General features: G+C 46.1%; 1 protein-coding gene across 1 annotated transcript in view; it reads right to left on the reverse strand.

The window, feature by feature from the left end:
• Nucleotides 1-16190, reverse strand: part of SYCP2L (synaptonemal complex protein 2 like) — a 1302345-nt gene that overhangs the window by 1194431 nt on the left and 91724 nt on the right. The window contains exons 2-3 of the mRNA XM_078685781.1: nt 12466-12603; nt 12255-12373 (exon numbers count right to left, since the gene is read on the reverse strand). Of these exons, the coding sequence (XP_078541907.1) occupies nt 12255-12373; nt 12466-12603 (257 nt within the window). The remainder of the gene's footprint in view (nt 1-12254; nt 12374-12465; nt 12604-16190) is intronic.

Genomic DNA, 16190 nt, shown 5'->3' on the forward strand with positions numbered 1-16190 from the left:
TAGTGGCCCCACTAAGTAGTGGGCCGGGGAACCCGACAGTGATGCGAAGAAGGCTAATTGGTCCACATTAGGTGCGTAAATGCTGCAAATATTTACGTCCTTACCTCCCAGTTTTCCCGCTATGGCTACAAACCGCCCGTCTGGGTCTATCATGTGTTTGGTCACCTGGAAAGGGACTCCAGCCCTTATCGAAATCAGCGCGCCCCTAGCATAAGCTGAGTATGTAGTATTGTATAACGGTCCCCTCCATCTGCGCTGCAGTGCCAACCCTTCCGTTTTCGTGAGGTGTGTTTCCTGTAGTAGCGCTATTTGCACTCCTCTGCGCACTAAGTAAGCATGTACTTTGTGTCGTCTCGTCATAGTATGCAGCCCACGTACATTCCAGGTAATACATTTCAGATTAGATAATTCAACCATTGTCCCACAATGCCCTACTCACCCTCCTCCACTCAGTCGCTATCTGGGCCAAATATAGTAGTTGCCCTGCACCGATGGCGTACCCACCCTCCAACAAAATAACATCCCCAAATCCCTCATCCTCCCCCACCCCCCCAGAACAGAACCCAAAGACCGTAATCTAGTTCCCATCCAAACTCTCCCCAAAGAACAGTTAGAAAATCCCGACGGTAGTCACCGCAGGCTTGCCTTAAGGGCAAAAATGGGGGCCGAGTACCGGCGGGAAGTCGCCCTCTGCCCGAGCTTCCCTTGTGCGATCGAGCTCTAATTACTGAAGGTCAATTTAGGGCTTAACCCCCAACCCATCTGTTAGTAGGCCATCAGTCCCCCCCGTTTGAACACCACAATCCCTCCCATTGTTCGTTCCATTGTCGAATCAGCTCACCCGGAGTCATCCTTGCCCGTCCAGCAGGCCTTCCGCCGTCTCTGGGGTGATCGTGGGCAGAGGCACACTGTCCGTCTCAGATTCCTCCGTATCCGTATGGTCTTACCCCCTGCCAGATTCTGTACTCTCCGTTATGGGCACCCCTTGCAAGCCCGACATACTGGACACCACCTCCAAAACCCCTTGCCGCTCCGCTGTCGTCTCCAGTACTGAAGGCCGCCCAAGCCTACTTCGGCCATTTCGAATCCTCCTAGACTTCCGCCGTGGCCTCTCCTCTGGTACCGTTGGAAAAAGTGAACCAGGGCCGTCCTTGCCGGCTCTATACAGTTCCAGCCAGTTAACCGAGTCGTCAGGGGTATCGAAAAATGTGGTTGTACCGTCCAGTATTATTCGGAGCCTTGCCGGGAACAGTAAGGAGTACCGTATACTTTCGCTTCTCAGCTCACGTTTTATCGCTAGGAAAGAGGCTCTCTTGCGCGGTGTGTCATAGGTATAATCTGGGAAGATGTTGACCCTACTGTTCTCTACCTGGAAGGGACCGTTCAGCCGGGCATTGTTAAGTAGTATATCCCTGTCCTGGTAGTGCAACAACCGCGCAACCACTGGGCGCGGGGGGGCGGCCCTACTGCGGCGGCCTGGATGGAACCCTATGTGCCCGTTCCAGAGTGTAGAATGAGGTCAATTCCTCGGGCGCCACCACCGTCCGGAGCCACTCCTTCAGGTAACCAACCAGGTCACCCCCTTCAATTTTTCCTGGCAGCCCCACTATCCGGATGTTGTTCCGTCTATTGAGCCCTTCAGCGTCCTCTGCCCTCTTCTCCAGTGCGTCAATCCGGTCCAAGGCATCCTTCATGGCAGCAGAGAGTGATTTTTGTGTCGGCTCCAAAGTGCTGATCGAGCGCTCCACCTCCTGGACCCTGTCCGAGAGCTTACCGTGATCGGCCCTGAGGCGTCCTAGGCCCGTTGCAACCTGTGCTATATCCTGTTGGAGCGCCGTTCGAGTGTCCGTTATTGCGTCAGGATCTTGTCTAGTTGATGTTGGAGGTGCGGGTCCCGCGGTGTCTCTGGGTCCAACTGGTCACCTCTGTCCGGCAGCTCCGCGTCTGATGTAGCCTGTGTGTTGCCCTTGGCTCCCTTTGGTTTCCCCATGGTGCTCGTAACGCCCAACACCGATCAGGGGAAGCGGTGGGCAAGCTGGCCAACGGCAACCAAGCCTCGTCAAGCCCCACTTCAGTTCACTAGTCGCCGCTCCTCAATAAATATCTTCCTCAGCCTCTCTCCATCCGGGTTCAGGTGGAGTGGTGCGGGTGGTCGGTCATCAGGCCATTCATCTCGTGCCTCTGGGACGCCAGGTCAGGGCAATACTAACCAAAGCTCATCAGCTCAGCTTCAATCAGCTGCCACAGTTCGTTCACCGTTTCCATTAAAGACCCACCTGGGGCTACAGACCGGTCAGCCGCGGCACCCGCCCCGACCACCGCGGTCGGCCGCCACGTGCTCCAGGCCTCCTGCAGATCCTCTCTTATGGCGGGCCGCGCCGCCGGGAGCCCAAGCGCAGGATGACTCTAGCCCCCCGTGGCCCGGACTCTGGTGGGGGAAGGGAGGGGAGGGGGGGGCCCCGCACCGCGCCTCCAGCTACAGCCATCACTGACCTTCAATGTTCCTCCTGGGCCGTCGTCTCCCTCACTCCACCTCCAACGCTACAGGCACTCTCCGCGCGGACCCCACCAGGCCCCAAGGCACCGGCCGGCCGCCCTCTTCGTGCCGTTCCGCTTTCAGTCTTCCGCTCAAGCCCCAGAGGGCAGGTAGTGCGTCCGCAGTGGTTCACGGGCTGCACCACCAATGGGGGCCACTATCAGGTGCTCGAATGCTGCGTTTGTCGAGTCTCGCACTCGGGCCTCCAGCGTCCGCCCCGCCACTCGGCCGCCGCTATAACCGTCTCCCTGGGGGACCACGAGCAGGCTCTACCGGCTCACATTCCCCCCGCAGTGCCGGAGGGGCGGATCGTCGCTTCCAAGTCCCGGTTAGGCGGAGGCCGTACACCTCCGGGGCCCGCCGTCTCCTCAGCGCTCTCCTCTTTAGGGGGCGGGCTCCGACAGAAGCCGCGCGGCGGGCGTGCTCGGGAGCCGCCCCACGGGAGTCAGCGAGCTGCACCAGCCGCCCAGATAGCCGGTACTTCTGCAATCCAACTTTGGAGGAGGGATTCCGCTCTAGCCCCCGATGCCGCGAGTCCGCTGGCCGCTCCTGCTGGGTTATCACGGTGCGGGCGCTATTATGTCCTCGGTGCCGATCGAGCCGCCGGAGCTCGCCCAGCTCTGCTCACTGCTCACAGGCGCCGCTGGGAGCCGTCGATGTCGCCTTTCAGCTCAGCGCCCCTTCCCATACAATAACTCGTGGGTTGGGGAGCCACCAGCACCCGAATACCAGGATTAATGGAGGCTCGATCAACGCTCCGGCGACCTCCACCATCGGCGCTCTAGCCACACCCCATGCTACAGGCCTTCATGACCTGCACTGACCACATCATACCATCAGAGCAGCATGACTGTGTGCCACCCAAAGTCTGGGCTACCAGTGCAAATGATGTAGAGCAAGTGTTGCATTACCCTCCAGTACAGATCACATTGAAGCCAGGAGCCCGGCTTCCGAGAGTACCACAGTACAACATTTCAAAGTAAGGGGAGGAGGGCATAGCACCAGTAATACAGGACCTCCTGAAGCAGGGAATAATAAGGGAGATACATTCTAGCCAATGCAATACACCCATACTTCCTGTAAAGAAAGCATCCAAGGGCCTGGATGGGGCCCCTGTATACCGTTTCACACAACACTTGAGAGAATTGAACAAAATAGTGATACATTCCTTCCCAGCAGTTCCAAACCCAGCAACAATATTGTCTAATATCCCAGTTACAGCCACACACTTCACAGTACTGGATTTGAGCTCCGCCTTCTTTACCATCCCCCTGCACCCTGACAGCCAATCATATTTCTCGTTCTGTTTCAGGGGTAAATGATTTTGTTGGTGTAGGCTCCCACAAGGGTTTACAGAATCACCCTCCATTTTCACGAATGCACTAAAGACAGTTCTAGACTACCTAGTGTTGAAGGGTGTCTCAACTCTTGTCCAGTACATAGATGATTTACTACTGGCCTCACCTTCAAGGGACACTATTGCCGTCCTGTGCCATCCAGCAATGAAAGGCTACAAGGTTTCCCCAAAGAAATTACAGTTCTGCCTCACAGCTGTGAAGTATCTAGGCCACGAGCTGTTCAAAAGGACCAGGAGATTACTACTCGACAGGATATCAACAATCACCCAATTTCCCAGACCACGTACACAAAAAGAGGGTCGGGCCTTTCTGGGGGTGGCGGGATATTGTCGCCACTGGATCCCAAATTTCTCCCTCATTGCAAAACCATTACAAGTAATTACCAAAAAATGCTGGGCTGTTCCTTACGCTAGAGGAATGTACGTGTCCCTGTGGTGTGAAGGATGTTGTAGGGTCCCGGAGGATCCTACAGTTGGGCATCCATTATGTTGGATGTAATGCCCTCACACACCCTTTCAGGTGTCATGCTTCATCATCTGGGCTTGCTCCTCGTTGGGTCGGCGGTGCAATACCCAACGGGCAACACCTCAAAGAGGGGCTCTTTGGCGGAGATCTTTTATCTAACTGCCGTTTAGATGAAGTGCGGGTGTGGGGCCAGAGGTGCATAGACGTGGTAGTGCGAGTTAAAATAAAGCTCGGAGTACCAAGAATGACCTTATTCTGGCAGTCCCCTGCTCAAATTAAAATGAAAACTATCCGGTACTCGTTGGAGTAATATGCTTCCTGTTTACGAGTCACGGATTAGTATGTGCTCTGGTCGACATGGTTCTCGCTCTAAAGCTGTTGGCTAGCGATTCTTCAGGACCTGAGCTACACACACTTGAATGTTTGTCTGAATATAAGACATACGCCACACTGACGTAGACAGTTAACACCACAGATACACTTTCTACTGATCGATCCTGAAGAATCGCTAGCCAACAGCTTTAGACCGAGAAACAGGTTGACCGACCACAACACATACTAAGCATAATACTCCAACGAGTACTTATCCCACGCTTTGGAATACCAGCCCTTCTGAGCTCCGACAATGAGCCAGCATTACTTTCCCATGTCATAGGGGGAATATGTAAAGGACTTGGGGTCACACAGAAACTACACTGCACCTATCACCCACTTGCAGCGGCCGCGGTGGAGAGAAAGAATGGGGTGTTGAAGAATAAGATTGGAAAAATGTGTGCATCAACGGAACTTTCATGGGTAGATGCACTACCACTAGCCCTGCTGGCAATGAGGAGCACACCAGACAGGGTAACAAAGCTCCGTCCGCACAAAATAATATTTGGCTGCCCCATGAACATTGCAGGCAATATGTCCACGGCCCCACTATCAGTAACAGATGATCTGGTTTTATGTGATTGTAAGAAATTAACAGATACTTTACGTTATCTTCACCGCCAGGTTCTGCAGGCCCTTTCAGAAGCAACAACTCCACCGCCACATGACCTGCAGCCTGGTGACTCGATCTGGATAAAGGCCCACACCCGACGACCCTGCCTCCAATCAAGTTAGAAGGGACCCCACCAAATTATTTTCCGCACTGCAACAGCAGTCAAGTGCCAAGGGCTGACATCCTGGATCCACAGCTCCTACGCCGAGAAATCGGAAGGACCAGACAGCAGAGAACCAGCTCCACCAGCGACATTGGAAGCGCCACGCAGGTACAACCTTCAATCCACAGGGCAAGACAAGACCAACCGGAAGTAAGAGGCAGATACCTGCTCGGGGCAGGCTAGGCCTCCAACAAAAGACAGAAGATACCAAAGGCAGTCACCTACTGTGCACAACAAGGCCAGGTCCCTATATTGAAATGCTAAAAATGTATGTACGCATAATAAACATATCTGAATGTTATGTTTGCACACACTTGCTAATAGACACAGAGAACAGCATGAGCTACAATGTGCTGCCGGTTACCAAATATGTAGGATGCATTTTAATGCGAGATTTGCTCCTCAATCAACATAACATGTCAGTGGCAGTTGCACCACCAGAGAGTAGCAGAATTACAACTAAACAGGGTGGGGAAGTACCTGGGAGAAAAAGAAGGCCATGTATGAATATGCAACCAGCTAGAAGGGATAAGGAAATATTAGAAACATTTGATAAGACTTCTAGAAATGAAGGATGGAAAGGAAGGGCAGGGTGGAACAACTTGGGGACAAGGAAGGGAGGAGAGTTGAAGATACCCAGATTTAAAGTAGCACAACTTCCTTCTGCCCCTTCCTGTATTCAGAATAACAAGGTGGTACCGCCAAAAAGAATACCTAAGTTGTCACACGAGTGAAAAAGCTGCTCAATACAACAGTTACTGCAGAAAGGCACATGGAAAGATTGCCTTTCATTTGCATGCACTATAGCAGAAATGGCCCAAGGGAACTAGGGACTACTAGATTGTGAAGATAGGGGAAACAAAATAAAGGGAATTAAGGAGGAATTGAACGTGGAACAAATTTTCGTGGGCGAGAGTAACTGCACACACACAACAAGGCTATCACGGATTAGGAACAATAACAAGAGATACTCCCCTGGACTAGTAGGATACAAAAGACTATTCTTCGTATGCAGCCAGTGGGCATACTTCTACTTGCCACCAGGAGAGTATGGCAGTTGTTATCTTGTCTCCATCATACCGCAAATGACACATTTTCCAACATAGTACAGAACACACGCCAAGGGCCACGGCCAAGGAGAATTAGGAGGACACCAGAATGGGCCGACAACGTAATGACAGGCCTTGGGATGATGGTCTCTGGTGCAGGGATTATATACACCACACAGAGAATACATCAGTTAGCAAGAATGATTGAAGATCTAGCGGACTCAACAGCAGCAGGGATGGGAAACATTACTGAGGAACTGACCGCCATGAGGACAGTAGTGATGCAGAACGGAGTTGTGTTAGACATCATTCTGGCCAAAGAGGGTGGAGTCTGCCACGTCATCCATCAGGTGTGCTGTTCGTATATACCTGACAACAGCCGCAATATAGATGATGCAATACACAAGATTTCAGACATAATGGACAAAGCACACAGAATACATACAGGGAGCATGTGGGAAGACTTCATGGTTTGGCTAGCAAGCTGGGAATCATGGATATTGGAAGTGATTATTGTAATAATCACTGTATTAATTACACTGTGCATGATGATCCAGGTTTGCCAAGCATGCTGCACAGCCTTCGTATCCTGCTGTGCACGCTGTATGCCCCATAACAAATGGCACGGACCTCATGAACACCATACCAATAATGATGATGGAGGGGAGATGGAGGTGAGGGGTTAGGAGATAGGGATTTGGCATCAGATGGCGCAATGTAGAAGCCATTTTCTTTATGACACCAAATGCAGTAAGCTTCTAGGCCCTGTTAAGTTGACATAATAAACATTGCACAGGATGCTTGCACCTTTCCTAGCTTCAGAGAAACAGCTTTAGTAATGCAAGGCTTGCTCGAGAAGAAGAGACGTGGCACAAGGGAAGATGCTAGTTTAGGAACGTACACGTACATTTCAGCAATATGTTTCTGGTAATCACTATTATGTTGCAATTATTAACTGGAAAAAACAGACATATCTTACATTACAGTGGAAAGTCCCAGAAGCTGCACACTTGGGTCACGTGGTCAGCAAAAGTATAGAATGGTATACGACTGTTCAAACCCTTGCTAATTGGTCAATTGGACTATGCTTAATTTGTGCTACGTATGTTATGATGCTACATCCTTTGCGGTTTTGGCCTATATAAACTGTCAGACCCATCACCTCTTTGGACATTCAGTGGCTTTGCTGACGTCTCCGTTCTGCACGTTAATTTGCTGTTTGTTGGTCTCCAATAAACGTTGCTATCTTATGTGCTGACAGAGTCGTATGTGTGGAATCATTTTTATTTCTATTTCAGCTTCTACAGTATTTTGATGCAACCTTTTCAAAGTAAAATAATAAGGGAGGGACTGACACCAGCTTGCTCCATAATATCCCATAAACTGTGAAAGAGGGTAAGACTCCCCTTAAGCCACCCCTAAGGTAAGGGAACAGTGACTTTCATTGTGGAAATGGGATGAAAACCCATTCCAAGAATAAAAGGGAAAACAAACTCTTAAGCCACCCCTCTAGGAAAGATATAGTGGCTTACAATGTGGACATATAACTAATGCCCATAAACAAACCCATGTGTGACCTCTCACCAGTGAAATGTTAGACTAAATACACACAGATCACATGTACCACAGATAAAGTGACACATTGTAAATATATGTGAAATGTTGAAACTCAACCGGACGTAAAAAAAAAAAACCTAAACAAATCTAATTTCACAAGCAAATAAATGCATGACCACAGATCACACATGCACCACAACTACAAACCAAGCATCCTGACATGCAGGAATACATTGAGCATAAGACTATAAACAACCTAGCACAAGGGATAATTCATTAACCCAGAAATCAAATACACTGAAAACTCTGAAGTATGGACACTATGCAAGTCCAATGTCTTCCTAGATTGAAGAAAAAAAATGAATTTCCAGTTCCTTGAATGTTCCGAATAAAATAAGTTTGAACGTGGCGAAATTCTAATATGGAGCTGCCATTTAGGAAGAAAGAGGTTGGTGTTGTAGTTTATTTCTGATCAGAACGCTTGGAGGATTATCGTGCGCTTGCACCTGTGGTGCAGCGCACTTCAACCGTCGTTCAGAAGAAGCAGCAGTGAAGTTACCTGCAAGCGTTCCGGACAGGACAAAATCTTGTTTTGTTCTTTAGCGCTGACTCCGGAGTTTGCATTTTGGTTCCTAATAGAGCACGGCAGGTCTGTAAATTCTCTTATCTCGTGGTGGAGTATTTTAAAATGGAGAATTACCTGAAGATTTCCTGAGGGTTTAGGAAGCCTTCCAGGGCTCTGGATGTTACCTTCCCTTTTCTCTATTTTGTCCCGTACCTGCCAATTGTATCACAGCATTTTTAGTGGTGAAGTTCAACCATTTTAGCTTCAGACCTTTTTGTATCGTGTCAGCTCCTCTTCATTTAGTGACTTAACTTGAAGAGGTTTTCCGGAGCCTAGAATTCTACATAGCAAATATATATTACAAGGACAGTCTGACAAACATTTTTTGAGAGCCAAAAGAGATTACTACCGCCACAGAGTAGAAGTCATTCTGAAAACTACCCAGTAAATCTACCAAGTACATATATATATATATAAACACATATACATACATACACACTTGTACCTACCAACTCTACCCTACGCTTCTGTTCAAGTTCGCCGTCACTACAGGAGAAGAGTAAGGACCTTGAGGACTAGTGAGCAGTGTGTAAGATATATTCAGAATCATACTCAGAACTTTTTCTAAACAATAAGAGAGAAGCGAACCCATTATGTATTACAGGTATTAAGAATTAGAGATAGTAATAATATTACAGTGGGGTGGGTCAGGGAAGATGGAGTAATATTGTGCTCTGTGTATTACAGGTGCAGTCAGGTGCATAGTTTCTGAGGAAGAAGCACTACAGTGGCAGTCTCTTTTCTTCCCATTCCCTTTTCCCCCACAGTACTGCAAGCAGAGTAACTGCTGTACCCAGTGTTGTAGGGGAATTGAGAAAAGAACTTCGGTGGTGGAGTGTTCAGCGGTTCAGCCCCCGTGGAAGATTGAGATCCGGTACGTGCTTCTGACATTTTTGACTGTGTGCGGTCTGTGCTTTAAATTGCTGTAGCTTCTTTCCAACATGAAGACCTCCTGTAAACTTCATCTTTAGCTTCCAGAAAAACACTTGTAGAGCACAAGATAATCTCCAGATAGTCGTCAAAATATAGTGGTATTGTCCCATGCATAGAGGTGACATAGTAGACGAAGCGAAGTAGTATCTTTGAAGAGTATTTTATAAAGTCCATAAGATCTGTGGTAACAGCCCCAGCAGGAGCAGCCTGCTCGCTGCTCAGCCCATCTTACAACTGTCAACACTCACACCAATCACCAAATCATTCCACACATGTCCATCACACTAACATTCCATACAGAACCTTCACACAGGCTAAGCAGCTAGGAACTAGGTGAAAGGGAACATTGTAAACATTACAAAATCGACATATCACTGTACGCACACAAAGTGCTTCTATACTGGCAGACTCTGCCACAATTCAATGCCTTAAAAGTTGTAAATAGTTGTGAAGGATAATCAAGGTTTCATATTCAAGGCTAAATGGATAATGTTACCACATGTAGGACGGACAGCTCTGTCCGGAATAATGAGCCCTTTTTCGGGTATGTGAACAAGGTTTCCAAAATCAGGAAATTTTTTATCACTGAGAAGAATGAGGCAGTGATAGGGAAGAACCCGACCCCCTCCCTCCCTTCTGGTAGGGACTCAACGATGTGAAGCACTGAAGGGCACTTTCTCTTGCACTACCGGCAAAAAAGTGCACTATATAAAATGACAGCCCTGCCTAGATTTCGGTATGTGATCTAAAACACCCCATTTTGTGAACCAGATACTTATTTCACCAGAACTGGAGCAGTACACCCCTCCTCCCCCAAGTAACAGAAATATGGCACAGATCACCCTTCACATTCCATGCACTGACACAGCTCAGACAATCTATGAAGGGACTACTGGGCCTCACAAATGTTGACACTCAACAACTAGCCATGTGCGTCCAAGGAAAAGCCTGTACTTTCGACACAGGCCGGCCTTGGGAGATTGATGCTAGCCCAAGCACACATGTGGAGGAAGAGTCCCAGCCACTTTACCAGATACTACTAGGGCCATTATTTTGGTATGGATAACAGCAGCTCATCGAATTGGTGGTCATGGGATAAGGACGATTGATGCATCTGTGGTACCCTGCTGCGTTCCACAACCTGTGAACTAGGGCAGGGTGACGTAAGTATGTCGTAATAAGAATATCGAAGTCAAGGGACATATAGGGTCACAACCGCTCTAAAACGTTTATAATGCTTTTAAGAGGAATTTGCTGACTCCCAATACTTTAACTACCCATGGGTAGAGTACACAAACAAAATACTCAACACTTTACCTGCTGTAAAAGGATAACTCCCTATTGGAATATAGGCTACGTTTGCCGCCATTACAGAGATAAGCAATATGCTTACTCTATAGGACTTTGGTAAAACAACTCCAACAAATAATGGAAGCACTAAAAGCTAGAAAGGATATGGACGTTGGGACTTTGGACAATGGGGAGTGGAACACAGCAAGTCTGTACCGAGGGATGGCCCCCATTGGGTCCGGACAGACTGATCAATTAAAATACTACAATAGATTTATTAAACACAGCAACAAGTAGTTAACATAGGGGGGGACTAACAACAAAATAGGTCTGCGGATGCGGTTCGGTCAGTATCTTGCTCCATAAATTATGGGATTGCCCAAAACTTCAGACTTTTAAGGAGGGCAGGGTAAACAAATATTCATCTAGCCTACTGGGAACCCCTATAGAACTCTCAGCAAGGCTGGCACTAGATGGGGCATTGACATTGTCAATAGATATACCAAGATTGGCAATCATGTGACTTTGATGGTTGCTAATAAGACAGGTGGGGCCGCCCAATTCCTCCAACCTAGGACATCTGGTACCAGGATATGGATTAATGCAAGATGGCAGAGAAGGTGGGCTACAAAAGCCACTGCTATGCAGATGATACAGTGTATATGCCCATTTCTGTTCCAGCTGAATACCCATTAATATTAGACCAATGTGGATCACATCCGTAATCTGTCAATCAAATTGGGGACAGAGGTGGTAAATCTGCATAACTGTGACTGAAGCCAGGCCTCTTTTTTTGCCCTAGTTTAAGCGTGTGGGGTTAATCTGTATGGAACGTTGTAAAATGTGCTCAGAATATTTCTTTTCTCCCCTTCCATGCTCAAGAACCATTAGCAGTCTCTCTTGCTGCAGTAGCCTGCTGGCTACAGGAGTGATGACTGGGCATCTGAAAGGCTGCGATTGAGCATGGTACGAAGGAGGCAAGCCAGGAACACTTAATTTCCCAACCTGTTTGCTCAGGTCAAAACTGTATCGCAACATTCTGGCTTTGAGGCCAAGTCTAAAGGTAATGGTGCTAAGGACCACCAGTAGTAGAGTTACTATTGTAAGTAAGGTTTACTTTAATGCCTCCTGTCCATGTGCAAATTCAAGAGATTTTGAAGGCTGTTCTAGAAGGCTGTCCTAGAAGGCTTATTATTGTATTTTGGCCAGACTATTCCAATACAGATGTTTAAATGTAGTACAAATATCAATCTACATCCAAAATCTACTAAGTTTATTTGCATGTATGTACTTATCTTTGAAACCAGTCCCTGTTCTATCAAGGTTGCACTTCCTCGGAAATTAAGCTTGCAGAACTGTTGAACGCATTGCAAAATCCTCGACACGTGGCCAAATGCATTCTTGTCCAGCTCCTAGGAAAAAGAGTTGAACAAAATAATTCAGAGAACCAGCTAAATGATTACATTTGTTTCAGGTGTAGAGAGCACTAGGAAAGGAAACTTACCTTATTCACCATTTTATCAAGTGTTGTCAACATGACCTTGCTAAGTTTTAGGCTTGGGTTCTCATTTTTTTCTTTTACCAATTCATTAATTGTTTGCAGATCGTTGCCCTGGAATACAGTATTTATAAACGTTTCAAGCTGAAAAGAAATTAAAACAAATATATTCACTTCAATAGCTTGCATAAATAAAAGTGTTGAAAATAAGTCACCTTACTAAGAAAAACTTTGATTGACGGACATATTAACATATTTAGTCTCATCTTAATCAGGTCAGAGGTGCAAATTGTTCAAATAATTCCAGGCCTGACTCGGAAAGCTTTATTCCTGGAGTATGCAAGTCTAACATCTGGAAATTCATGTTTAAGTCAAACAGTCTTCAATAGGCCTGTGTGGTGAACTCTGCTCCGTTCACTGAGTTTTCCGCGCTCCCGGAGCATGCAGAGTTCTGAAAAACTCTGCTCGGTGGAACAGAGTTTTTTCCTCATTTGCCAACATTAAGTTGGCGAGCATGAGCGAGGAATATCCTATGATAGACCACCACCCAGCAAGATTTCTCAACACAGTGGGGTCGCGTATGGTCACGACCACTTGCATTGAAAAACCATTTGTTCGCGTTGGGGAAGCTGCTTGAGTAGAAAATCTACTCAAGAGGCAGAAAGAATCAGCATCCTTTAGCGCTCCCCATGGTGCCATTCATGCCGATTTTCAAGCACAGGACAAACACCCGGTGCTAAAAATCTGCACGAACAATGAGACCTAAAACACTCCACCGCTTTGCGGAACCGCGTAAAGTGGTGGAGATTTATGATCACTTTCAGCCACAAACTCCACCCAGGCCTAGTCTTCAACCAAACCACATTGTCAATAAACCAACCCAGGCCCAGGTTAATACACAAACAAACCTCTGCTCAGTCAATCTCTTTCTGTCAAAGAAACCAATGATTAGATCAAAACTATGAGCATCGCTGGTTGACCTACTGAACCTGGATCGCCAAATGTATTCAAGAACAGCCTACAAGCATCCTCTGTGGCCATACAGGAAAGAAAGATTATCCAAGCAATTTCTTCAACATTCACCAGTTTATTACGAACATTCTACATTAAGAGGACTCAACCACATGGATCCAACCAATTAGACATCTTTATCAAAAAGACTAGTCATAGGTGAATAATTGAAAGCAGAGTACTCCCTTAGAGCTCAGATTTCCTCGAGTAAAGCCAGGTCCTCTGATACACCTGATGGAGCAAGGACTCGTAGAAAAGAGACTTGCTTGGAGATAATCCTCTCGTTTAACTTCTAATATTGTATTAACCGTGTATTGTGTAAATTAATATGCACAACATCATACATACAAGAAAGAGAAGCTTGCCTATGTGTATTACTAATAAGTAACTTGAGTGAATTTCTAAAATGGCCGCTAACGGTAAAACTGTAATGCACATGCGTCAGCTGCATCTACGTAGTATGACGAGCGGTCGCTTGGAGTGAATCTTGCGCTTCCGCAAATGCTATTAATATGGCTGCTTGAAAGCTCACATGCTCGGCATCTGCTTTGCTGAAACTAAAATATAAAACATGCTATTTTACGAACGCTAATGCGGGGAAAGCTTAAAGTGAATGGGATTAGAGTAGAGATAGGTGGTATACAGTGAAACCATTTACGTTCGAAATGAACACGTATTTTTGACTCTTATTAGTACGTGTCTTGGGCCTTTCAGTTGAGTCTAAGGTCTGATTGCCACCAGATTTCTACACATGCGTGATAGGAATGAGCTGAAAGAAGTGATGTGACTTTTGAACGCAGCTCAAGGTCGAAACTGATACATACCCTGGGAACAAGCATTGGAACCTCCAAGACGAATGGGAACAGAAGAACTTTTATACATTTGTTTCTAATAGGATGTGAATATGGATGGGAATTAAAGTTTATTAATAAAAATTAAGGGGGGGGTCTTTAAATAATGGACTGAAAGCCTAAATGAGAAAATTAAGCATGGTGTGATGATCATGCCCCTTGCCTGTCCAATCTGAATTAGGAGTTTTATGACATTGAAACATTTTTGGGAGGTACATGAATATTATAGGGTAAGTTCAAAAGACCTTTATTCGAATTTCATAAAATTCATAAAAGTACCGATCACAGCAATAAAACATATTTTTTTTTTTGTCTGTATTATATACAAAAGAATTTCTACAGAAAAACATTTCACAATATCATAAAAATTCATACATTAACTATACAGTGAATTTCATTTAATTGTAATGTTTACACAATAAACACCATTTTGACCAGTTTCTAATTTCAGGGATTTTCCATCATTTTACGCGCTCGTATGGCTGATCTTAAAAAAGTGCTAGTGCGGAAGGTCAGTTCATCAGTGTCCAAAGTAAGCAGCATCATATAGGATTCCTTAAGTGTGAGAGGTCTGTATTTTTTAAAATAGGGAGTTAAAAACCATTTAATAAATCTCAGATAAAATTTGCAGAAGAATAAAAAGTGCAGATCATCCTGTGTGCTCACACCATCACAGAGACATGGAGTGAGACCAGCACTATGTTGGTACCCCATAGGAAAAGACAGCAAAAATTTTACAGTTCCTGCCCTTAAACGAAACAATAAAGATCGCTCCCAACTGGACATGGGGAGGGAGAGATAGGGCGGCAGAGTTTGCCTACAGAGACCATTTCCTATATATTTCATAACGGTTGATTTCTGGGATTCTCTTCCTGTGCGACCATTTCTATAAAGTGCTTAAAGTGCATTTTGAACCTCAACCTTGTCCTTTTGTTCAATTAACGTTGGGTCGGTGAACAAAGTGCCTCTATCAACTTCGTTAAGTGATTTAGAAACTTCTATGAGCCAAGGAATCTTCATACCATGTTCGCAATTTAGGCAGTCCTTGATAATATTTTGTGTAAGAACATCAGCATCATTCCTCCAGATTCTAATCCAGAAGAGAGCTGGTCTTGCTCTAATAAAATCACTTATGTAAGGAAGATTAAGTTCGTTATGACAAATAAAATCAGACGAGGAAATCGGTGCGCCCAGCACTTTTCTGCAAAAACGGTTTTCTTCTCTTTGGATACAAATACTGCTTCCCGACCCCCATACCTCTGCTCCATACGTAGCGACAGGTGAACACTGTAGTTTAAAAATCTTTAAAATAGCATTATTGGCACCAATTTTCTTTGGGCGGGGGAGACTCAGAACAGAATTGTTGGCTTTCGAGAAATTGCTCGTGGCGTGGGCCAAATGCCCACTCCATGAGTTGTTCGCAGCGAAAACCAACCCTAAATAAGGAAATTTGGGAACAGATTCTAGTTTATCTGTGCCTATTCGGATTGTGCCGAGTTTCCTTTTGCCCGGTCCACAGGACATAATGAAAGATTTTTTTAAATTTACCTTCAAGTCCAAGCCCTCCATAAAATCAACAAAACTGTGTACAAGCAGACGGAGAGCATTAGGAGTGCAGGTCATAAGCACCGCATCGTCTGCGTATAAAAGCACAGGTAAAGGGTTACCTAGAATCAGTGGAACATCAGAGGTTGCTTTTTTCAAGTGATTGGATAAACCATTGATATAAATAATAAACAACAGGGGTGCTAAAACGCACCCCTGTCTCACCCCCCTCCCTATCTCAATGGCTCCCGAGACCTCTCCACCCATCCCAATACGTACCCGTGCTTTCAGGTCAGTATGGAGATAGGCTAAAAATCTGACGAG

The sequence above is a fragment of the Lissotriton helveticus genome, chromosome 4_1 (assembly GCF_964261635.1).
Source record: "Lissotriton helveticus chromosome 4_1, aLisHel1.1, whole genome shotgun sequence".
NCBI lineage: Eukaryota > Metazoa > Chordata > Amphibia > Caudata > Salamandridae > Lissotriton > Lissotriton helveticus.